The sequence below is a fragment of the Tarenaya hassleriana genome, unplaced genomic scaffold (genome assembly GCF_000463585.1).
Source record: "Tarenaya hassleriana unplaced genomic scaffold, ASM46358v1 Cleome8, whole genome shotgun sequence".
Lineage (NCBI taxonomy): Eukaryota > Viridiplantae > Streptophyta > Magnoliopsida > Brassicales > Cleomaceae > Tarenaya > Tarenaya hassleriana.
In genome coordinates, this window is record NW_010970490.1 from 2,639,648 (window position 1) to 2,661,226 (window position 21,579).

At 40.5% G+C, this 21,579-nt stretch overlaps 5 protein-coding genes across 9 annotated transcripts; 2 read left to right on the forward strand and 3 right to left on the reverse strand.

The window, feature by feature from the left end:
- Positions 1 to 655: 655 nt before the first annotated feature.
- Positions 656 to 4,256, reverse strand: LOC104802611. Of its 3 annotated transcripts, none has more exons than XM_010526290.2 (7): positions 4,027 to 4,256; positions 3,341 to 3,433; positions 3,181 to 3,254; positions 2,610 to 3,074; positions 1,929 to 2,453; positions 1,627 to 1,839; positions 656 to 1,544 (listed from the first exon to the last, which is right to left on the reverse strand). In XM_010526290.2, the coding sequence occupies exons 2-7, from the start codon at positions 3,423 to 3,425 to the stop codon at positions 969 to 971; spliced, it is 1,938 nt and encodes a 645-aa protein (XP_010524592.1). In that variant the 5' UTR covers positions 3,426 to 3,433; positions 4,027 to 4,256; the 3' UTR covers positions 656 to 968. The 3 variants fall into 3 exon arrangements, with proteins under 3 accessions (XP_010524592.1, XP_010524591.1, XP_019056796.1); XM_010526289.2 differs by having other exon boundaries at positions 3,341 to 3,478; XM_019201251.1 differs by having other exon boundaries at positions 3,341 to 3,386; positions 4,027 to 4,255.
- A 356-nt stretch (positions 4,257 to 4,612) lies between these two features.
- LOC104802612 (serine/threonine-protein phosphatase 7 long form homolog) lies at positions 4,613 to 10,996 on the reverse strand. Of its 2 annotated transcripts, XM_010526292.2 has the most exons (12): positions 10,889 to 10,996; positions 10,457 to 10,483; positions 10,179 to 10,306; positions 9,324 to 10,081; positions 9,142 to 9,229; positions 8,308 to 8,742; positions 8,080 to 8,230; positions 7,161 to 7,693; positions 6,462 to 6,989; positions 6,095 to 6,229; positions 5,846 to 5,953; positions 4,613 to 5,752 (listed from the first exon to the last, which is right to left on the reverse strand). In XM_010526292.2, the coding sequence occupies exons 3-12, from the start codon at positions 10,290 to 10,292 to the stop codon at positions 5,138 to 5,140; spliced, it is 3,465 nt and encodes a 1,154-aa protein (XP_010524594.1). In that variant the 5' UTR covers positions 10,293 to 10,306; positions 10,457 to 10,483; positions 10,889 to 10,996; the 3' UTR covers positions 4,613 to 5,137. The 2 variants fall into 2 exon arrangements, with proteins under 2 accessions (XP_010524594.1, XP_010524593.1); XM_010526291.2 differs by lacking the exon at positions 10,457 to 10,483.
- Positions 10,997 to 11,461: 465 nt separating this feature from the next.
- On the forward strand, positions 11,462 to 14,086 carry LOC104802613 (MATH domain and coiled-coil domain-containing protein At3g27040). The gene is made up of 6 exons (XM_010526293.1): positions 11,462 to 11,543; positions 12,161 to 12,290; positions 12,395 to 12,564; positions 13,191 to 13,473; positions 13,573 to 13,739; positions 13,861 to 14,086. Exons 1-6 carry the CDS (start codon positions 11,519 to 11,521, stop codon positions 14,013 to 14,015), a joined length of 930 nt encoding a protein of 309 aa, XP_010524595.1. The 5' UTR covers positions 11,462 to 11,518; the 3' UTR covers positions 14,016 to 14,086.
- A 1-nt stretch (position 14,087) lies between these two features.
- On the reverse strand, positions 14,088 to 15,909 carry LOC104802614 (S-adenosylmethionine synthase). Of its 2 annotated transcripts, none has more exons than XM_010526294.2 (2): positions 15,728 to 15,909; positions 14,088 to 15,463 (listed from the first exon to the last, which is right to left on the reverse strand). In XM_010526294.2, the coding sequence occupies exon 2, from the start codon at positions 15,439 to 15,441 to the stop codon at positions 14,269 to 14,271; it is 1,173 nt and encodes a 390-aa protein (XP_010524596.1). In that variant the 5' UTR covers positions 15,442 to 15,463; positions 15,728 to 15,909; the 3' UTR covers positions 14,088 to 14,268. The 2 variants fall into 2 exon arrangements, with proteins under 2 accessions (XP_010524596.1, XP_010524597.1); XM_010526295.2 differs by having other exon boundaries at positions 14,088 to 15,517.
- Positions 15,910 to 16,933: 1,024 nt separating this feature from the next.
- LOC104802615 (probable sugar phosphate/phosphate translocator At3g17430) lies at positions 16,934 to 20,590 on the forward strand. The gene is made up of 10 exons (XM_010526296.1): positions 16,934 to 17,187; positions 17,574 to 17,812; positions 18,105 to 18,212; positions 18,464 to 18,495; positions 18,588 to 18,638; positions 18,730 to 18,791; positions 18,890 to 19,151; positions 19,323 to 19,588; positions 19,692 to 19,789; positions 20,167 to 20,590. The coding sequence occupies exons 2-10, from the start codon at positions 17,729 to 17,731 to the stop codon at positions 20,344 to 20,346; spliced, it is 1,143 nt and encodes a 380-aa protein (XP_010524598.1). The 5' UTR covers positions 16,934 to 17,187; positions 17,574 to 17,728; the 3' UTR covers positions 20,347 to 20,590.
- The last annotated feature ends 989 nt before the right edge of the window (positions 20,591 to 21,579 follow it).

Genomic DNA, 21,579 nt, shown 5'->3' on the forward strand with positions numbered 1-21,579 from the left:
CCGGTCCTAAGCTAAATGTATTTTGCAAAATTTTCTCCACACAATTAAAATTGCTGCCAAAGGTTGTTCAATTTCTCAAATAATCAAACCGATTTAAATTGAATAATACAAAACTCTAATCCTTCGATATAAAATTAGAATAACTATAATTTCTTAAAACCAAAATATATTTTTATCAATAACCAAAAAAATTAAAAATATATATATTATCAATAAAAAAAATAATCCACTCCTGATCAAAATCAAACCGAATCGAAGCTTTTTTTCTAAAATCAAAATAATCAAACACAAATATAAAGAATAGAAACCCAAAATAATCAAATTAATATTAAACCGGATGATAATTGTTTTTCTTATCTAAAATCAAAATACCCAAACAAACACAAATATAACTAAATGGAATAGAAACCCGAAATAACCAACTCTACCAACAAATCAAATTGAAATTGATATTAAACCGGATGATAATTGTTTTTCTATCTAAAATCAAAACACCCAACCCAAAATAATCACCCCGGCTACAAGCTTCTTAAAATAACTTGCTCTTCACATGCACTGTTTCTTAAAATACTAAAGAATATTCTCAAACTGTTTACACATTTCGGGAACAATTACTTGCACACGGTAAAATCATTACAGATTCAGAAAACACAAATGACCGAAACAAGTAAATAATAATAATAATAACAACAACAACAATATTACTTCACTTTGCAGTTTCTGCTTGAAGAATTCAGACAGGAAAAAGACTCAACGACAACACTTCAGCCAAAGCCAAAAGCACCGCAGATAAAACTTTAAACAATGGACCCAATAGAAACAAACCAAAAGCCCCAACTCCTCGATGCCACGTTGGAGATTAGTGAAGCAAAATAACACAAAAGGATAATCATGCACATTGTAATAGACTTGCTCTTGGAATGTGATTATATAGCCAGCCAGGTGATGAACAGAAGCCCATCATGGTTTTACTTCTGCATTGATCTGGGGTCAAGAGGAATTGTACCGAAGTTTAAGACCATGGGAGATGGTTTCTTCGTAGCAGATCCCTTCAACTTTACCGGCATTGATCCTACTCTGACAAATTCACCACCAGTTGGAGGAGCCACGTCAATTTTTGAATGGCCTGAGCTCTGGTCAGAGTTGGGACAAGGGGCGGTAAAGGTTGAAACTGGACGAGCAGAGGAGGTTAGTCTGGAATCTGCACCATTTGCAGTAATGGTGAAGGAACCGATCTTCAGAGTAGAAGCAGAATCATCTTTAGCTTCCTTCTTCTCTTTCACATCTTTGTTAACAAGAGCCTCCTCAGTTGTCATCACTGAAGGTTTCTCGTTAGCATCCTTAGCAATTTTCTCGACTCCGTCAGTAAAAACTGGTTTCGTTACGGGGAAAGGGCTTGGGAAGGTCCTGTAAAGCAGTCTGCTTTTCTCTTCCAGCATGATTCTTTGACGGCTTTCATAGTACATGAAATCATCCAGTAACGAAGTCTTTTCAGCCTGATCTTTGAATATTTTTAGCATTTCCAGCCCTTGTTTCAGCACTATCTGCACAGACGTGAATGGCACAGAATGAGTTTTCCAGCTCTCAAAACCATAATTATGAGCAAGGAAGGATAGAAGAACTAGCCTCTTGTGTGTCTCGGCTGTTGGTCACTGGTTTGTTCTCATTGTTCTGCAATATAATGTGCCTGAAGCAGCTATTGGGAACATCTTTAATGATGTGCCACTTGACAGGAAAACTTCCACTCCATTTGTCTTGTTGCCAAAAATCCATATCTCTGTCGAAAGCAACGGGACCAGTCATCTCAGCCACACCACAGAACAGACCACTTGCATTGACCTACACAAGGCAGCAACCATTGATGCAGAGTGTATCAGCATCACTACTAGCACGATAGCATATGTCAGACTACTAGATGAGGAACTTACAGAAAAGAATAAGAAAACAGGGCATTCACAAGATTTCTCAGCCCCTATTCTCTGTGCATTCTCATAAGCACTCTGCAATTTCTTGTTCCCATGTGGTGTTGATGACCAGACACCATACTTGATGCTCTTGTGAACATCATCCTCGCTATACGATTTAATCACAAAAAACTTGGCATCATCATAAACGACTCTGAAATCCTCTTTATTATATTGATCAGTATTGATCACAATGTTTCCCCCCGCATCAGCATTTCCTGCTTTGGTCGTATAGGCTTTGACAATGAGCTGACTTCTTGATTTTTTGGTTCTAGGGCCTCGATTCTGTTCAATGTTTGCATCTGGATTTCCATTTGCATCAGTAACACCTCTACCATCATAAATCTTGGGCCGAAGCTTGTAATTATTTGATACAATGGCTGGAAAACCATTATGCATTGGAGGAGCAATTTCTAATTGCCCAGAAGACAAGAGTTTGCCTCTTGATATATCGGTGATGGGTTGAGAGCTAACGGAAGCATCTCTACCCTGCAAAAACAATACAGGATTCCAGAATCAGTAGAATGATGACATATTAGAGCACTTATCCTGTCAACAAACTAAATCACAATTCATCAAGCTGCTGGTACAAAAATTCAGAAGGGAAAAAAAGAGAGAGAATCTTTTACTACATAAAAAAAATACCTCGAAAGGATGTGATGAAGCAGGAGCAGAAGAAACACTCTTCTCAATCCCTGGTTGTTTACTCTGTCCAGTAGTAGGCCTTGACTTCTCCAAGGTCCTACCCATAGAATTTGACATTGAAGATTTTGGAATGTTCTTTGAAAGGCCAGCAGTTGCCAAAGCATTTTTATGCCTGGATCCCCCTCTGGCACCAGATCTACCAGCATTAGCTGTGCCAGCCTCTAACAAAGCTTCGGTTGAACTATTTGACATGATACTAGGTTGAATAACATATGGAACATAGGTAGGTTGAGATCCGATGTTCTCGTAAGGAGGGATTGAGTAATATTGTTGGGATCCAACCAAAGAAGCCTCGATGCCAATTGAAGCGCCGGGTATATAAGGATTGTATGGATTATAAGGAGACTGTGCATATCCATAACTAGGTGAATAACATATATAGGGAGAATTTTCGCTCTGCGCACCCTGGAGAAGCAAAGATAGAAACATCAGAAAAGGAAATAACAAGTGGTGCTACATAATGTTTAGCTAGAAGTGCCAGATAATGAGAGCAATAAGAGAGTTCACCCACCGCGTATTGGACATCAGAACCATCCACACTAAAAATCATCTGATGGCTCTCCCACTCGCCGGGTGATTCAAAACCTGAAAGTTTGAGAGAATGAAGGAATTTTCCACCTGGAAGGCCATAAAAGGTAATGGACTGTTGTATCACTTTCAGACAGACTTACCTGTACAGTAATAACCATAGTTGGCAGTGGCGGGATAATAGATTGCCTGGTCAACAACAAAATCAGGGGCTCCCTCGGTGAACATTGCTTCAACTTATCCAAGAAAGTGATTTGTCAATTGGAGTTTTAAATGAACACCTGGGATCAAAGATCCAAGCCGGAAGCATTCATGAAAATTGTTTAAAAAGAGGAATAGTAAAACAGCAGCAAACAAGGTTTCATCACTGAGGAGGGAGGATACAAAACCCAGATTAAAGAGAAAACAGCGAATCATGAGCATTATTACATCATATAAACGACATTCCAGATATTCTCTTACAGCAAGAAAACCTTGAAACAAGAACAACTGAAAACAATCCCGGGAAACCTTGAACAACCCCAAAATTTCAAAAAGTGAGGGGAAAGATACATAAATCTTTCCTAAACAAGACCAGGAAATCTCGTATAAGCAACCACCCACTCACGAGAAAAAACTATTCATGATCCACAACGAATCTGAAACAACTTGGATTTAGTCTCAATGCGAAACGCAGAACAGCTAACAAACCGTGCCTAACACCGGAACAAAATAACATTACACTAACATCAACGCGTTACTAATTCTTCCAAAAAAAAGGTCGAAATGAAATAAAATCCAAACACAAAAGCAGCAAGCAGTAGCAGAGATGAAAAGTTGGTCATAACACCTGAAATCTGGCTGAATCAAGTCATGATTGACCTAAAAGCTCTTCAAATGAAGAAGAATCCTGCGATTACAACGCGAGAACGGGAGAGGGAGGAGGGGCTACGAGGGCAAATTCAACGGCATCAGTAAAAATCCCTCTGCCGAATCGAAACCCTATCCCTAGAAGGAGCGCGAGAGAAGAAATTCGACAAGATTTTCGCCCGAGTTGTTAATAAAAGAAAAAGAAACCCAGAAGACGCGCAAAGACAGATTCCCATGCTTCAAGGCGAATACGCTGCGTTTCCGACCGGAGATTCTAGCTTTTACCTGAAAAGTCAGTAATAGCCCTGTCGTCCACCATAACTACCAAAATGCCATCGGTCCGGATTGAATGAATTGGGCTTCTCTGCGCCCATTGCTATGTACCCAGACAAATATACATTCACACATATATAGAACAAGTTGAATTAATTTGAATTTTTTTTCCCAAAATGCTTGCTAGTTCTTGTTTTAAGGTTCTTTTAATGCCACTCCCTTGATTTTATTTCCAGTTTGTTAAAATAATGAACCGACACCAGACAGATATCTACCGTGTCGGAATTTGTATGTGGTGGCAGTAGTGAGTGGTTCAAAGAAGAGAAGGGGAAAAACACCATCTACACATGATAAAGAAGTGAAAAACACTAACCTAACCAGATCTGCAATACCTTTGGTTGCAAATTGTGCCCCCACCCCCCAAAAAAAACAAAAGAAGAAGAAGAAAAAGGAAGGAATGATATTTTACAATCTCTCTCTCTCTCTACTGATATACCTAACTAAGAGGCCTTTGGTTCAACAGAATCATGTCCAAAGTTACCTGGTTGCTTCTCATCAGGCTTCTCTTGGTTCATTGGTTTATTCACTTGTTCTCATGAAACACGTTTGGACCAGAGTCATCCCTTTTGGTTGGCCGTACATATGGATAACCCACAAGATTCTGCATTGTCTTCTCCAGTAAATGTCCCAGGCTCAAGCTCAGGCTCGGCGATATGGCTAGTTTCAAGATCAAACAATCAATAATAATCTTTGCCCTTGCTCTAAGTCATTGGCTTTGCTGGTTTGAAGATTCCAACTTCTCAGAACCATCTCTAACTCTATCTGTCTTTGTCTGTGGTACAGTCAACTGCTATACCTCTGTCTCCAGGTTCTGAACCGGGTTCCACAGATTCGCTCGTTGTCCCATTTTCTGCGTTATGTTCGAGAAGATTCGAAGGAACAGTAGCTTCATTGTCTTTAGCTTCTCTGACTCTGGTTTCAGACTCTTCAGCAGTACCATCAACTTCAATTGGTTTAGCAACATCATCTGTAGCTTTATCGGTTCTAGCTTCTAGTGCATCACCAGAATCAACCACAAGGACATCATTAGCTGCAGGTGGTTCTGGATCAACACCTTTATCAGAAATATTTTCTATTTCGCTGTGAGATTCCGGTTGCTCAACTGAATCAGACAAAACTCTACTAACAGCCCCTGTCTCGGATAGGATAGCTTCTTTTGAACCGGTTTCTTGCCTATCTGGAGAATCAATCACATCTTTGTCAACTGATGCCACAGTTCCAGAATCTGTAGTTTCATTTTCAACCATTTCGGAAGAATCTGAAATGTCCTTGCCTTCAGGAACAGTTGATAGTGAATCAAAAGGACAGCTGCCTTTGTGTCCTAAATTTTGAGGTGTATCAGTTAAGCAACTAAAACCATAGTACGCCTCCGCCTGTATGGATTATGCACAATAACAAACATTCAAAATAAACTTACGCGATATATGCAAATTAGAAATCCAGTCACAAATTTGAGAATCATTTACCTTTGGTCTAGGAGACACTGCTTCGAAAACATGAATCTCCGGCTCCTCATATTCAGGGATTTGCAAAATTATGTAGGCTCCTTTGTTGTTGTACCTCTCCTCTGTATCCTGCATTAAAGAAAATAGTTATTCAGGCTGCAAAATTATATTATTGGAAAATAAGTAAACTGGTAACCTCTTTTCAGACAACAATTAACAAAACAGGACAGCTGAAAAAATCTTTCGAACAACAATTTCATTGGACACTACCTGAAATTGAGGATAATCAGGAGCACTGAACAATGTTATAAGCCCTTCATGATCTCTTGCATATCCTTCATCCATTTGTGCAAGACCATCTCTATTTCTCCTTGCATCTGGGCCTTCGTTCCCTCTGATGATTAACTACAAGAGAGAAGAAATAACGTTACAAAAATGCTGAAGAAAAATGACATATTGCTTTCTTGATTGCCATATCTGATAAGGAACGAAAGTATCTGGTAGTTGTGTTCTGAATACTGGCATTTGATACATGAAAAACCGGTGAACTATTTCGATCACAATCCAAAATGCTTCTAGGTTAAAACTAATAACTATACACGGCAAAGTAACCTTTATGGAAATTAATATATGCAACCTTTAGATCATTGTCTTGTAGGAACTTTGCGGTGCAGTCGGGACCCCACAACAAGCCTATGCCTTTCTCTTTGTTAACAAAAAGACCAGCATCAGGTGATGGATTTGACCACAGGATATCGCCAGGAATCAAATTCGAACCTTCGGTAGGAGGATCGATAACTCGCCGTTTTGCTTTGGATAATTCCTCCAATGACCCAAGGGACAAGGAGTCAATTTCATCTTCAGTCTCGGAAACATCGTTATCCATTTGCTTTTTCTGATTTCTTTTCCGTTTCCTGCTCCGTTCTTGCTTCTGTGAGAGAAAGCTTGATGTGTTACGGAAAAGACCTCCATGAGTTGTAAATACCTTCCCAGCAATCAGAGAAGCCAGAGGGAGAAACTGGAAGCAATCCAAGCATTTTTTGTAGACATGTGATCCTTTCTCTCCATACTTGCTTAATACTTCATTTCTAAATCCATATACAGAGGTACAACTTTCACTCTCATGATTGCCACGCAGAAGATACACCCTTTCAGGTAGAAATACCTAGCAATAGATTGATCAATCAAAATACCGTCACTGACATGTGTTGAGGCATGAAACTAACTATAACAGTAATAAAGTTCCAGTCGGTCGATCTGAAGTAATATAAGGGTAAAGAATGTAAACCAGACAGAAGGTGAAAATCCACACAAACTTCAAAGATGATAATCTCACCTTCCAACAAAGAAGAAGCAAGAAAGTTTCCAATCCCCACGCTCCTTTGTCTACATAGTTCCCATTAAATACGTAGAACTGATCATTATTAGGGAACCCTGAGTCCTTCAAAAGGAAAAGCAAATCATGTAGCTGCCCATGTAGATCTCCAACCACAACAACCTTTGCCTTGTCACTGTTTATACTAACGCAGTTTGGCTCCTTTTTCAGGATTTTGGTCGCGGAGAGAACCAACTCATCAAAAACATTAATTGGCACAACACTAGAAAACTCAGAAAATGGGAGATTTCTTGAAGACCAATCAAAAGCCAACATTACATCACAAATCCAACTGAAAGTTAACCTCCCTCCAGAAGGCCAAAAAACAGGTTTCTGGGAAGATGATGGTACTGCTGAGACATCATCAGTGCTTCCTATGCCACTGAAAGCTACATCAGATGTTTCTGCTGAAAACGGTTTTCTCGTAGATTCTGTAGACATAGGTGGAGGTAACATTGGATACAGTTCTGGTGTTGGAGCTTGAGAAGCAGAACCTATAACAAAGGAATTCTTAAGAGTTAAAGAACAGTTTAACAGAAAATTCTAATGTGAAAATGTAAATAATGACTACATAACAAGGGTTCATAAAAGACCATGCCCATGTGCCAATGCGATTAATCTGAATATTCACTAGACACAAATATCCACATACATTGGAGAAAAATGACAGGAGTGACAGAATTTACGAGATAGGTATTTCAACAGGGGAAACCATCTCATTCAAGGAGAAAGGACCATTGGTTCACTATTACCATTTCCTTTATTTTCCTTCCCGTAATTATGATCCAATTGACCAATGCATCAAACTAAGGACAAAGCATCCTACAAGAAATTTTTTTCCTGAATATTACTCATAAAAGTTCTTTAATGAAAAGCCTACCATTCAATAACGAGCCTAAAGGCGCATTAAGTTGTAGAGCCCCTGCACTCAAATCGAGGATCTCTTGCAATGTTCGCCTAGCAGTGTCTATGGTGAGTGCCTCCTCAAGCGAGGCCTTAGATCGAGCATAGATGGCAGCAATCCTCTGAACCTGTCATTTTGCATCGGTACAATGAGATTCTAATGCCAGCATGTATGAGATTCATGGTGCTGACAATAATATCTTACCAGCATTTGGAAAGCAAAGCCAGTGGGTTGAAACTGTCCAGGACGTCTCTCTTTCATAGGACTGATGATTCTTCTAGTGATTCGACGGTACCATTCCATATAAGGATCATTATAGTCCATTGGACCATACTCTGGTTCACCTAAAACAACGGATGCCTCACGTGCCTCCCATAATTCAATATGCCGAACATGGCGTGCTGACCAGTCATACTCTGATTTTCCTCTTTTGTCAATAGCATGAAGTGTCTTTTCATTATCACACGGTGCTGGAATCGTTTGGCAAAGACCAAACTGTCTAAGTACTCGATCAGGACGATGCCACTCAACAACATCAAAACAAATTAAGGGTGCAACTGTTCGCCATATGTTCTGACCGCTTAGACATAAAAGAGGGAGCTTTGCCAGTAGATCTGGAGTGTAAGGCTTCCATATAACCTACATCTCAAATATAAAAGGAAATCTTAAGTCTAACAATTCAACAACATTATTAGCAAGCTTTGATAAAAATATATGGGGGAAATATGGAAAAAAGTAAACAAACTTTGCAGAACACCATGATTTCAGTATTAACAAACAATCTTCATCAAGACAGCAGACCAAGGTGAAACCTACAAGCATTATGTTATGCATTTCCAATAAAAGTATCACATGTAATTTAGCATTACGGGATACTGATGGAAATATCTAACTTAGCAACTGCATTACTAAGTTAAGCACTTGAATTTAGCAATAAAATTTGTTTAAAGTTTGGTATCTATTCCGATTTGCTCTAAACTCATCAACAGAAGCTTGACAGTAGAACTAACAAAAGGTTAAAGAAAGCCAGAAATCTACCTGATCGTCTTTCTGCTGGTCAAATTGATCCCTGTAAAAATCTAGTCCTCCACGAGGATTCTCTTTATGACTCAAAGAAGCTCTCCACCTAGCAATATTTTTGGCAGTTCAGTCCATAAGCAAAATAAATCTGAAGAAAGTTTAAAAAACAAATTGACCAGTCTATGATAAATATCAATTACCTACAACCTAATGGATCTGGTAAGGGACCATCTATCCCATCCATAAATGAAGCACCTACATCCCTGAGTCTTCCTGGTCGGCCAACATGTAGTCGCTCCCATGCCCATAACTGAAGCAAAACAAGAGGGCCACAAATGGTAGAAACAGTCCTCTTACTTGCCCGACACAACTCTCTGTAGAGAAGTGCGAGAGTTGCACTACCCCAACTAAGTCGAGCCACTTCATCAAAATCCCTTAGCAGAGGAAGAAACGTCAAAGCCACATCATGTTTGGACTTATCTCCATAGAGGAAACCACTCATCAAAGCTAACACAAACGCCCTAGTGTGACGCTTCAATGTGTCTTCATCTGGATTTGGAGGTAGATGTGTAAAATTATCACGCAACCATCCTAGGGAGACATGAGATCCACGGAGATCCTTGGGACCTGGTCTGCAACCTAGTAGATCCTCACATAGATCAGCCCAGTTGTATTTTGTACTGCCAGTTACCGCAGGTCCATCCACCCGGAGACCCAATAATATATTCACGTCTTGCAAAGTGATGGTAATCTCTCCGACAGGAAGATGAAAAGTGTGAGTTTCAGGCCTCCACCTCTCTACCAAGGCTGTAATTAATGCATAATCGAGTTGTATAAAGGCAACCTTGTATACTCCATACAGTCCGAATTCGATTAGTTGACGACACACAAGAGGGTCCAGCGGCCAGTCTCGCATACCCAGTAACTTGTGCCGACATGTCAATTCACGGGGAGGAACCTGCAAGTACATGAAGACTCGAGGAGATGGGATAAAGTACAAACTAAATAATAAAACAAAACTTTTAGAGAAAAGATACTCGAGAAATCAATTTCACCTCATCCTCCCAAATGGCAGCCGATCTATGCTCATGTTGCCACACCAGTACAGACTGATCAACGGGACCCGGGTCCAAATCAAGGTTCAACAAAGGTTGTATCTCCATCTCCATGATATATCGCAAGGCTAGCAACAAAATGAATAAGCACATGATCAAACAAAGATAATCCGACTTTTCACAGTATTCCCACATTAGAAACATGGGAAGGACAGTTCCAATCAAACTCCATAGCTAATCCTAAAACTGAAAAGCAACGGTAATCAGTAAGAATCTACTTGCTCGTCAAGGTTCCGGCCATCAAGCTGAAAAAATAAGAAACAGAATATGAAACATATTGGATAAGACACAATGCCCGACCCCAGGAACCAATCCCAGGAAACTACGACAAAACAATCAAAGGGAGGAGAAAAAATACGAAAGGAAACTTCCAACACGATTCAGGAGGGCGGAGAACACAGCAAGCTTCGTAATTCAAATCCACAAACCCTAAGAATGGTAAGTAGCAATTGAAATCACACGGGAAAACGAAAAAGCATGAACCAAGATAATAAAATATAAAAAAAAAAACAGCTGACAAGGTGTCCGTAGAAACACGAAGGATTGAGACAAGACATAACCAAACAGCAACAACAAAGAGAAAACCGGAGGCAGAGCCTATGAATTCGAATTCGACAGATACGCCGAGAAGAACAGGAGATGGCACGTACCTGAGAAAGCTTTCGTGATCAACCAGAGCAGAAGAAGAAGAAGAAGAAGGCGTTAAAGCGGGAGAGAGAGAGCTTCCAGATCTGGTAGAAGTTTTCGGCTTCCTTTAGTTTCCCCGACTCAACTTTAAAACGGTTTGATCCTTCTAGGTCTGTCGGAGGATCTGAGCTCCTCCCCTAACACGACGCCGTTTCCAAAATTAACCTTTTTATGGGCTCCGACCGTCCTGAAAAGCCCGATGTAATAAATGGACAACTTCGATCCAATGTCGGTCCAAAAAAAAATGGGAGACCGTTTTGGTCTCGGTGGCTATTTTTTTCCGGGTTAACTCGGTGGCTAATTTGGTTAATACTGCAATAATTGAACGGATTCGAATCGAATAAAAAATAATCTAAAAATTCGAAATTCTCTTTGAAGAAAAAAAAAACATGTTTTTTATCAATAAAAACCGAGATGTAGAAATCTGTAGGCTAAGGTAATGTACAGATTCTTGGCCTTTGTTTCTGCTCCTTCACAGGGCATATGTCCTCGGTGCATGGAAAAGGAAAACACTTTCAAGCAAAGTATAACAAACTTCCCCTTATAAATACAACAAAAGGCTGAGTATTGATAATTCCATTGTGTATCTTCCCATGGCCAGTTTCAGTGATCAGGATGGTACGCCCTTCCATCGCTCTTCTCTCTTTTTTATTTTGATACATATGATTAAAACACCCATGGTTTTCTATGCCTTTACAAAAAAAAATATTTTAACTACCTAGATATCTCTAAAGTTAACATAAATCAATCTAAGATTGGATGATTCATGTGGTAAGGAATTAAACAAATCTCTTTTTCAATCCAAGTTCGAGTCTTCATTTGGATAAGATCATTTGCCTGGATTTTATCATTTTTCTATTAAATATACTTCGAGCGGAGGTGCGGTGCACTCCTGAATTATAAAAAAATATTTATAAAAATCAATATATTTTGTAATTTATTATGGTGGGGTATCGGGTTTTGGTCTGAAATTCGTGAGAATCGATTCCCGAAACTGAGATAGATATCTAAAAATCCGGATACACGATCTAGTAGAAGCAAATCCTCGGATCTATTAATTCTCAATATCAGATTTAAGGCTTGAACATGTCTAAAACAAATTTAGATCATATATATATATATATATATATATATATATTCGTCTTTCCTCTCAACTTTTCTTCTGTTTTGGCCTGGTATTGGAAAATATGCAATCTCTTTTATATATATATATAAAAATAAAAAGCTCGTTGCAGAAGTAGTAAGGTCCGTGTCTGAAGCCCCGCCAACGCATTACACGGTGAAGATAGAGTCTTTCTCTCTGCTTGCAAAGCATTCCATAGACAAGTACGAAACCGAGAGCTTCGAAGCAGGAGGCTACAAATGGTACGACGCCCGCCATTGTTACGGTTTTGCCATGCATCTTGACATTGTTTTTCTTGCGGGATATTTATCAAATTCCTTTATTGTGCGTGTGACTTTGCTTGCAGGAAACTGGCCCTCTACCCAAATGGAAACAAGAACAAGAATGTGAAAGACCATGTCTCTCTTCACTTGGCCCTGGCGGACACCGGTTCTCTGCGTCCCGGGTGGGAGGTCTGGGCCGTCTTCCGCCTGTATTTACTCGATCAAAACAAAGACAGCTATACAATCCTACAAGGTATATTATATTTCTTATAATTTGATACTTTGGTACAAAATTTCTACGCACAAGTATAGTTATGGTCTTATCTAGGGGGTGTCAATTTAGGCCCACCCTATGATTAACGAACTTCGGGTCTAAGTTTTCCGGTCCAAAAAGAATTGGGCCTTCAGACCAAATTCAAATCGGGTTTCGGACTCGATTCGGATCTACCCGAAAGTTTTTTTTAAAAAAAAGAAAAGAAAAAATGAACATTTACAGAGGAAATTATGCAGTTCGGTCCGATCCAATCAGAGTCCGAAATATATATGATCGGACTTCGGACTTAATTAATTACATAGACCCCAAAAAAAATCGGGTCGACCCGATTGACACCCTAGTTTTATCCTCCATCATTCTATATTTCACTATATAGTGCTCTACCTCTCCATATGGTACGTATACAAATATGGTTACCGATGTCGGTTTTCTCCTCCATCCTCCATCGTTTCTACGTTACAGACCACCAAGGAACGTTCCCAAATACGCTCCATGATTCTAACTTGTCAGAACCATAATCACTTTCCATGTGTTTGTCTGATGTTGATGAGTATGATGTGATGGAAATGGGGTAATATTCAAGGTTTGTAGTATGGATGCTTCAGGGAACGAGAGGCGGTTCCACACGCTGAAACGCGAATGGGGATTCGACAAATTCATCTCGATCGGGGAATTCTACGATGCATCTAACGGCTTCCTCTTGGAAGACACCTGCGTGTTAGGGGCCGATGTGTTTGTCTCCAAGGAGAGGAGCAGCGGAAGAGGAGAATGTCTGTCGATGATCAAAGACCCTTCTAGCTCCAAGCATGTTTGGAGGGTCGATAATGTCTCCAAGTTGGACAAAAACTGCTATTTCTCGGACGCCTTCTTCTCCGGAGATAGGAAATGGTATGTCCAATAGGGGTGGACAACAACATATGTTAGATCAGTGAAAGGACAACAACATATGTCTGAAGCGAGTGTGTGTATATATTGGGAATGATGCAGGAAAATACAGTTGTATCCTAAGGGAACTCGACAAGGAACGGGCAGCCACGTTTCGGTCTATTTGGTGTTGGCTGAACCAGAAACGCTTCCTGTCGGTACCAAACTGTTCGCAGAGTTCACCATTCGCATGTTCGATCAGTTGCAAGGCAGGCACATCGCCGGCAAAGGTTTGCTCAATAAACCCCTTTCCTTTCCCGCAACAACCGTGTTACTGCACCAGTAATGGTTCACTAAGTGCCATGACTCATATCTCTCTCTCTCTCTCTAATGTCTGTGATGGTGTTTCAGCGACAAACTGGTTCAGCGAGAAGAGGAAAGAGAACGGTTGGATGAAGTATGTGTCGGTGGGTTACTTCAATCAGCCGAGCAGTGGCCTCTTGCTTAAAGACGTCTGTCTCCTTGAAGCTGATGTCTGCCTCCATGGAATTGTTGCCCCCCTCTGAAGAAAAAATTCATCATCATTGTACATGACAACATTGTATCTGTCATATGAAAATTCCCATTATTCAATCAACTTCCAAACAGTTTTCTTCTTTATTGTTTCTTCAAATGACATAACAAAGACTTTCAAAATGACCAGAAAAAAAAAAGAATAAACCCATTTCAGAACACCCCAAAGGACAGCAAATACGAGGAGAAAGTATGATAAAACACGGCAAAGATCGAGGCTTTGGGGGAAAAAACAAAGGGAAAGCTCTAAGCTTGGGCCTTGAGGGGCTTAACCACCTCCCAAGTGAAATCAGGATCATCCCTTCCGAAGTGGCCATAAGCTGCTGTCTTCAAGAACCTGCCGTTCCCTCCCCTCTTCAGATCCAGGTTGATCGATATCATCCCCGGCCTGAAATCGAAGCTCTCTTTCACCATCTTCAGGATCTCCCTGTCCGGAATCTTTCCCGTCCCGTAGCTGTCCACGAACACGGACAACGGTTCGGGAACACCGATAGCGTACGAAACCTGGACAATGCAACGCCTGGCAAGTCCACTGGCCACGACACTCTTGGCCGCCTGTCTGACAATGTAGGCCCCACTCCTGTCGACCTTTGTCGGGTCCTTGCCGGAGAAGGCGCCGCCACCATGCGCACCCCACCCGCCGTAGGTGTCGATGATGATCTTCCTGCCGGTGAGCCCTGCGTCACCATGTGGACCTCCGATCACGAAACGACCAGATGGGTTTAGGTGGAAGATGGTCTTCTCGTCGAGGTACTTGTCAGGGATCACGGGCTTGATCACATGCTCCTTCAAGTCAGCTGCTATCTCGTCGTTGGTCACAGTCTCGTCGTGCTGGGTCGAGATGAGAACGGTGTGGACACGGACCGGGACCATGGCACCGTTGTCGTTGTAGTACTCAACGGTCACTTGGGTCTTACCGTCTGGCCTTAGCCAAGAGCAGGTTCCATTCTTGCGAACCTCGGTGAGCCGGGCACCGAGCTTGGTGGCGAGGACGTGGCTAAGGGGCATGAGCTCAGGGGTCTCGTCGGTGGCGTAGCCAAACATGTGACCCTGGTCACCGGCACCGATCTCCTCCGGCTTCTTGGTTAGATGACCGTGGACGCCCTGGGCAATGTCTGGGCTCTGCTGCTCGATGTTGACTAGGACCTGGCAGTTGTCGGCGTCAAGACCGACATCGTCCGAGGTGAAGCCGATGGCACGGCAAGTGTCGCGGACGATCTTCTCGTAGTCAACATTGGCCTGGGTCGTGATTTCGCCGAAGACCATGACCATATTGGTCTTGGTGCAGGTCTCGCAAGCCACCTTGCTCTCTGGGTCCTGCTCGAGACAGGCATCGAGGATCGCGTCCGAGATCTGATCGCAGAGCTTGTCTGGGTGTCCCTCGTTGACAGACTCAGAGGTGAACAAGAAGGTCTCCATTCCTGTCGGATGATCAAGGAACCTGACAACAGCCAACACGAACAGAACCAGTTCCACTCAGTTGAAGCCTGAAAGTCTGAATACTAGAATTAAAGACAGCTGCTATAAAACCCAGAAAAGAAAAACGACATAAATCGATGTTCAGAAATGTATGAACACGCGATCTGAATTATCCATTTTCAAACTGCGAAACAAGCCCATACAAGAACAGAGAACCCAATGAAAGGATTACAAACACAAAAAAGACGGGAAATTAGGAGAGGGCAGAGATCGAGGGAATCCATACCGAGAGAGAGAGGCTGCCTGTAAGAGAATGTGAGGAAGACGAAGGAGAAGGAGAGAGGGAGGAGAGTTATATGTAGGCCGAGGGAGGGAGGTGCAAGATCGTAATTTCGTCCAGATTCATTCACATCTTAGGCAAATCTCGGAGGGTCATATTGGATCCACCGCAAGTGGCTTGACTTAGCTGGCCCGCCGCGTGCGAATCTACGCTCTTTCCTTTTCCAACCCTGCTAGTCTGTAGCAGAGCAGTGTCGGTGGACGCGCAAACCTCAAATGGGCTGGGCCCATTGGCCCATATAACTACACCTGGTATAGGCCCATACAGGGCCCACCATCCCAAGTTTGACGGTTCAAAAGACATTCTTTTAATGCACCGCCACCGTACATAGAATAAAAGGTTTCAACTCAAAATTGAAATCTCGATATGTTTTATGAAACTTCTCTCTTTTTAGTTTTTTTGAATTTATCGTACAATGGGAGATAAATATATTTACATTTTACATTTTTCATTACACTTTGTACTTATCTGTAATCTCAACCATTAATCATGAACGAATCTAGAAGAACATATATATATAAAACAGAAGAACAAGTCATTCTGAATCTTATATTCCAATTTGGTTATATCAATATTATATTTTATATCAAATTCCATTTTGTTCGATTCCATATTGGTTTGGATTCGATTTGTCTATCTATAAAAATACTTTTAAAAAATCAGTTTCTCAGTTATTTTTTTTATAGCGGGTATATTTTTTTCAATTAAAAAAATATAATTATTCGGTTTTTCTATCAAAGTTAATTTATGATGATGTATTATTCGATTGCAAGTTGAATTATTTAGTTATTAACGAAATTATCTAAAATTAATCAAGTCATGGGCCGAAGACTCTTATTGTCATATTATTAGAGTCTGTCGCCGAAGATTTATATGTATATTGAGCGACTCGTCGGATAGAGCTCATTGGACCGAACATATTTAAGCCCATGAAATCTAAGTTGGTCCCATAAAGACCCAAATATATTTCACGATACCTCGGGTACCTCTAACTGAGAAAGAGGCTTCCCGACCACCTTCTAAGGGTTTTTTTAGCCGTTGGATCCATGATCCACGCATCGGAGGATTCATCTCCACCGTCATTTCCTCTGTTCATTTTCCTCCATTTTCTTTTTCTTCCGGTGTAAAAAAAAAACTAATATCGGTTTTTTTTCAAGTTGTAAATTTGTAATCCCCCTTGTTCTTATATGCAGTGTTGCTCTTCAGCTCCCAAATCTCGTTCTTCTCCCTCGTTTCGCCGTGGATTCTGTGACGCATTCTTCGTCTTTTTCCCCTGTTACATTGCTACCCGTCGGAGTTTCGCGGAATTTTCCCCCGTCTTGATCTTCGGATCCATCGCTACTTTAACCTGGATTCGCACGCTTGTTCCATGGCAAGATTCGCCGTTTCCGGCTTCTGATCTCGAGGTGCTATTCATTCTTTCTCTCTCCCTATCACTTGATTCCTACTCTTACTGCTTCGCGTATCGATCCAATCCGCTGTTTCCTGATCTTTCGATTTCTCCTCAACTCGTCTCTCTGTTGCTGGATTTAGGTTTTCGTTCCCGGAATTCAACGTTTTTGGCTTTGATTGTGTAATATAATTTTGGCATTTCCCATTTTTGGAATCCTTTTGCGTAGTTTTACATGCACTCCGTCTTTCACGGAAATTTTGTCCCTCAATGTTGAGTTCGTCGATGGAATTAGGTTTCAACTGTATTGCTTATCGTTCTTACTAAGTGAGCGATAATCTTATCCGCTCAGTTGAATCAGCAATGACTCTAACTAGGGACGCATTTTATTCTCGAGTTCAGATAACAGGCATGGAATCTCCGGATCTACTATGTTTCAAGGTGCGACACTGTCCTGCTATTGTGTTGTTGCCGTGACGGGCAACTGATTGTCAAAGAACCGAGTCAACAAAGATTTTCTGCTTTTTAATCGAGAGAAGAGAAGAAAAGGAGCAGAGATGATAAACAAGACCCTCGTACTGACTTATTTATACTTACTGATCTACATTTTACTCTCATCAGGAGTTATCCTGTACAACAAGGTGATGACAATGGCTTAATACACGAGTTATTGTATCCATTCTTTAAGCAGATCTGTGTATTGATTTTGCATGTTTGCAATGCCACAAGGTTCAGGTCTGAACTTATTTATTCTGTATATGAAATGAAATGCACCTATAGGCACAGACCATTCAGTAAGCTATGGGTGTCAAACAGTATTCATTCATGTTCCCTCGTTTTTGTTTTCCACCAAACAGGGGACCATTTCTTGTCTTTTGCTCATATTGTGCTAGAAGCTGACTTTTATCTCATGTCTTTCTCTTTTCATTGCAGTGGGTACTGTCTCCAAAATACTTCAATTTTCCGTTTCCTATAACACTGACAATGATCCATATGGGGTTTTCTGGATTTGTGGCCTTCCTTCTTATTCGTGTATTCAAGGTACTTTTCTCATAGTACGATGAATGTGTTTTCATCTATGCATGTGCATGCTTATGCATAGGGTGGATATGTATATCTGCAGGATTTATGGCTTCATAGCATCTCACTGTCGAGTTCTCTCAGCATGTGGCATTTTTTTCTTCATATTTCATGATTTCCTCACTATGGAAAACTATATTATCTTGACCTGATCTGTTACTTTATTGCACCCTTTGCTAGCCAGGTGATAAGTTTTTTACTTTGTGATGTAGGTTGTATCTCCTGTTAAAATGACATTCGAAATGTAAGTCAGCTTAGTCTCCGTTCTTTTCTCCATTTGCCTTTGCTCATATATAGTTTCCTTCACTCGTTTTAACACATTATTTGTGGGGCCAGATATGTAACCTGTGTGGTACCTATTAGCGCGTTCTTCGCATCAAGCCTCTGGTGAGTTCTTGGCCACCACTTGAACTCGCTCGTTGCTAATCATACCGACTGCTCACAATGTCTCTTGATAATTTTCTTTTCTGCTGTTTAGGTTTGGCAATACTGCATATCTGCACATTTCTGTGGCCTTCATTCAGATGCTGAAAGCTCTAAGTATGTGAAGCATGATCTTCAAGTTACATATCTGTAATACTGAATCACTATCTGATCATGTGTTGAAGTTTCGTAATGTTATGAATTTAAACTTGCAGTGCCGGTAGCAACATTTCTTATGGCCATTGTGTGTGGCACTGACAAAGCAAGGTGTGATGTGTTCTTGAACATGGTGCTAGTCAGTGTCGGAGTTGTCGTATCCTCATATGGGGAAATTCATTTCAATATAGTTGGCACAGTGTACCAGGTCACCGGCATCTTTGCTGAAGCTCTGAGACTGGTGCTAACTCAAGTTCTTCTACAGAAGAAGGGCTTGACTTTGAATCCTGTCACCAGCCTATATTATATAGCTCCCTGCAGGTAACATTTTTAATGGACCACTGCAGTCTGTTCTGTTGTTGTTGATTGATTTTCTGTCGTGCTAAATATTGGATATTAATAGAAGCAAGACGCTCTGAATCCGCTAGTCACAGACAGTGACACTTCATGCACTCCATTTCCTTAAGATATGGGTGCTTTTTGTTTGTGCAGTTTTGTTTTCCTGTTTGTGCCTTGGTACGTACTGGAGAAGCCAGCAATGGAAGTTCCACAGATCCAGTTCAACTTCTGGATCTTCTTCTCGAACGCACTTTGTGCACTTGCCTTGAATTTCTCAATATTCTTAGTGATTGGGAGAACAGGGGCGGTAACTATCAGAGTTGCTGGTGTTCTCAAAGATTGGATTCTCATAGCCCTCTCAACTGTCATATTTCCAGAGTCTGCAATCACTGGGCTGAACATCATTGGATACGCCATAGGTATGTCTTTGTCTTGTCTTATTGGGAGCATTTGTTTTTCTATTCTAGCCTTCAGGTGTTCATGATCCCATTGTGTTGCTCTTAACTCTCTTGTTGTCAACAGCTCTGTGTGGAGTTGTAATGTACAACTACATAAAAGTGAAGGATGTGAAGGCGTCACAAGCAACTCCCGACAACATTCTTCCAGATCGAATCATTAAGGTGAGTCAAATTACTCTCTCTATCTATCTCCTGTCGTGCATGAGAGAAGAGCTCATACAATATATGGCACAAAGCCAACCATGCTGTGGGGTGGCACATCCCTTGCAAGACCTGGCCTTTTCTGCCCTTTTACCAGTTGATGGTAAAACCCAGTCAACCTGAAAATTTTAAATATATATATTAAAAGATTACACACTGAACCGTGTTACATTTCTGTTTTAGATTGATTGGTCCTCATTTAATCAAACTCTAGGGGTGAAACTTCTCCACCCAGATTACCAGTTTTCAAGAGGGCCGAAACTTTAGGGTTCTTAACACCATCAACCATTCTTCATGATTTGCCCAATTGATGTGTTCCCTTGTGTGGTCTTTAACAGGATTGGAAGCTGGAGAAGAAGTCGTCGGATATATTCAAGCCAAATGACAGTGGAGAAAGCCCCCGAGGAGGCGGAAGCTTTTCATCACCGGCTGAACCAAACGACGAGGAAGCCCGCTTGTTAACGTCTCGGTTGTCTCATATTGGTCGAACTCAGCTCCTCGGAACTCACAACGCCTAGTTCCAGAAAGATAGAGACGTTTTGTTCTATTGGTTTCGGTTTGGGAAGGGGGGGAAGAAAAGAGAAGAGCTGAAGCAATGGTAAGACGCTTTCCCCAGGTGAAAAATATGTTTGTTTTTTTAATTCGAATCAAAACATTAAATTAAAAATAGAGTAGCGGAGAATATTTCGAGGTTGGTAAGTTAAGAAACAAAATCCACAGATTGTTTGTATTAATGTGAAAGTTAAAATGTTTGTTTCCATTGTCCCGGATTCGGTTAAATGGAATAGGGGGGCAAGTGATGTCCAGTTCGGTATTTGAATACATCGTTTTTTTTTGGGTTATTTTTTTTGACAATTTCACGGGTGGGTGTTATAACTTTATACCATATAGCTGCCCATTCGATTAGATGGTGGGGTTTTATTTTTAGATTTAAAAAAATGCATCATATGGCACTTGCTTAGGTTTCGGTCATCATTCTTCTAGTGTTCCTACAAGTTACGTTCTATTTGGAAGCCAATCTAAAATGTTTATCCATGTACAATTCTGTGGTCAATAAAAGTGCACCCTAGTTGACAAGTTTTTGTCCTAAAATTTTCACCCCTAGAGCATTTCTTGATCTAGCTATGGAAACGAATATTTCGATCTCATGTTATGTTGAGTGCCCATGTTTTCAGAGAATGAAATTGGCATTTGAAGTAGACTATGTCAGGCCGGGGTTTCTACTTATCGTGGAACAATTTGCATGGACTGAGCCACTCAACTGTCATGGCGCAATTCCTTTTCTCACGCACACCATGAAATGTGGATACAACCTTGGCGGACTTCCACCATCCATTGCTTAGTCCCTATTCCTGAATATGCATTTATCCTTACTGTCTGGTTCAACAACAATAACAACAACAACAACAATATTACCAAATAATTTTTCAAATAAACTCAATGTTAAGATATTTTTTCAAAAAAAAATAATCAACATTAGTAGATTTTGGATTTATTTGAAATTTTTTAAAAAATCTCGATATTTATATAAGATTTTAGAAAATTTAAATATTTATATAGAAACCTTATAATACAATACAGATGTTTATTTGAGATTTTTTTTAAAATTTAGGTATTTATATACTATTTTTTCTGTCATTAATATAATATTACAATTTTTTGAAATAATAAGTTAATAAATACATGCTATAAATATATTTTTCTATAGATAGTTGTATTATGAATTTATTATAAAAAATTAAAATATTTAA

Bases quoted from the DNA above. Each gene is read 5' to 3' on its own strand.
- LOC104802611 (XM_010526290.2), bottom strand. From the start codon at position 3,425: ATGTTCACCGAGGGAGCCCCTGATTTTGTTGTTGACCAGGCAATCTAT. The intron at 3,255-3,340 runs GTAAGTCTGTCT...TCAAACTTTCAG, and splicing joins CTATGGTTATTACTGTACAG to GTTTTGAATCACCCGGCGAG. The intron at 1,840-1,928 runs GTAAGTTCCTCA...TGCCTTGTGTAG, and splicing joins CTGTTTTCTTATTCTTTTCT to GTCAATGCAAGTGGTCTGTT.
- LOC104802612 (XM_010526291.2), bottom strand. From the start codon at position 10,292: ATGGAGATGGAGATACAACCTTTGTTGAACCTTGATTTGGACCCGGGT. The intron at 10,082-10,178 runs GTGAAATTGATT...ATGTACTTGCAG, and splicing joins CTGCCATTTGGGAGGATGAG to GTTCCTCCCCGTGAATTGAC. The intron at 7,694-8,079 runs GTAGGCTTTTCA...CCTTTGTTATAG, and splicing joins TTTAGGCTCGTTATTGAATG to GTTCTGCTTCTCAAGCTCCA.
- LOC104802613 (XM_010526293.1), top strand. From the start codon at position 11,519: ATGGCCAGTTTCAGTGATCAGGATG. The intron at 13,474-13,572 runs GTATGTCCAATA...GGAATGATGCAG, and splicing joins TTCTCCGGAGATAGGAAATG to GAAAATACAGTTGTATCCTA. The intron at 13,740-13,860 runs GTTTGCTCAATA...ATGGTGTTTCAG, and splicing joins CAGGCACATCGCCGGCAAAG to CGACAAACTGGTTCAGCGAG.
- LOC104802614 (XM_010526294.2), bottom strand. From the start codon at position 15,441: ATGGAGACCTTCTTGTTCACCTCTGAGTCTGTCAACGAGGGACACCCA.
- LOC104802615 (XM_010526296.1), top strand. From the start codon at position 17,729: ATGATAAACAAGACCCTCGTACTGACTTATTTATACTTACTGATCTAC. The intron at 18,792-18,889 runs GTATGTGAAGCA...TTAAACTTGCAG, and splicing joins TCAGATGCTGAAAGCTCTAA to TGCCGGTAGCAACATTTCTT. The intron at 19,152-19,322 runs GTAACATTTTTA...TTGTTTGTGCAG, and splicing joins TATTATATAGCTCCCTGCAG to TTTTGTTTTCCTGTTTGTGC.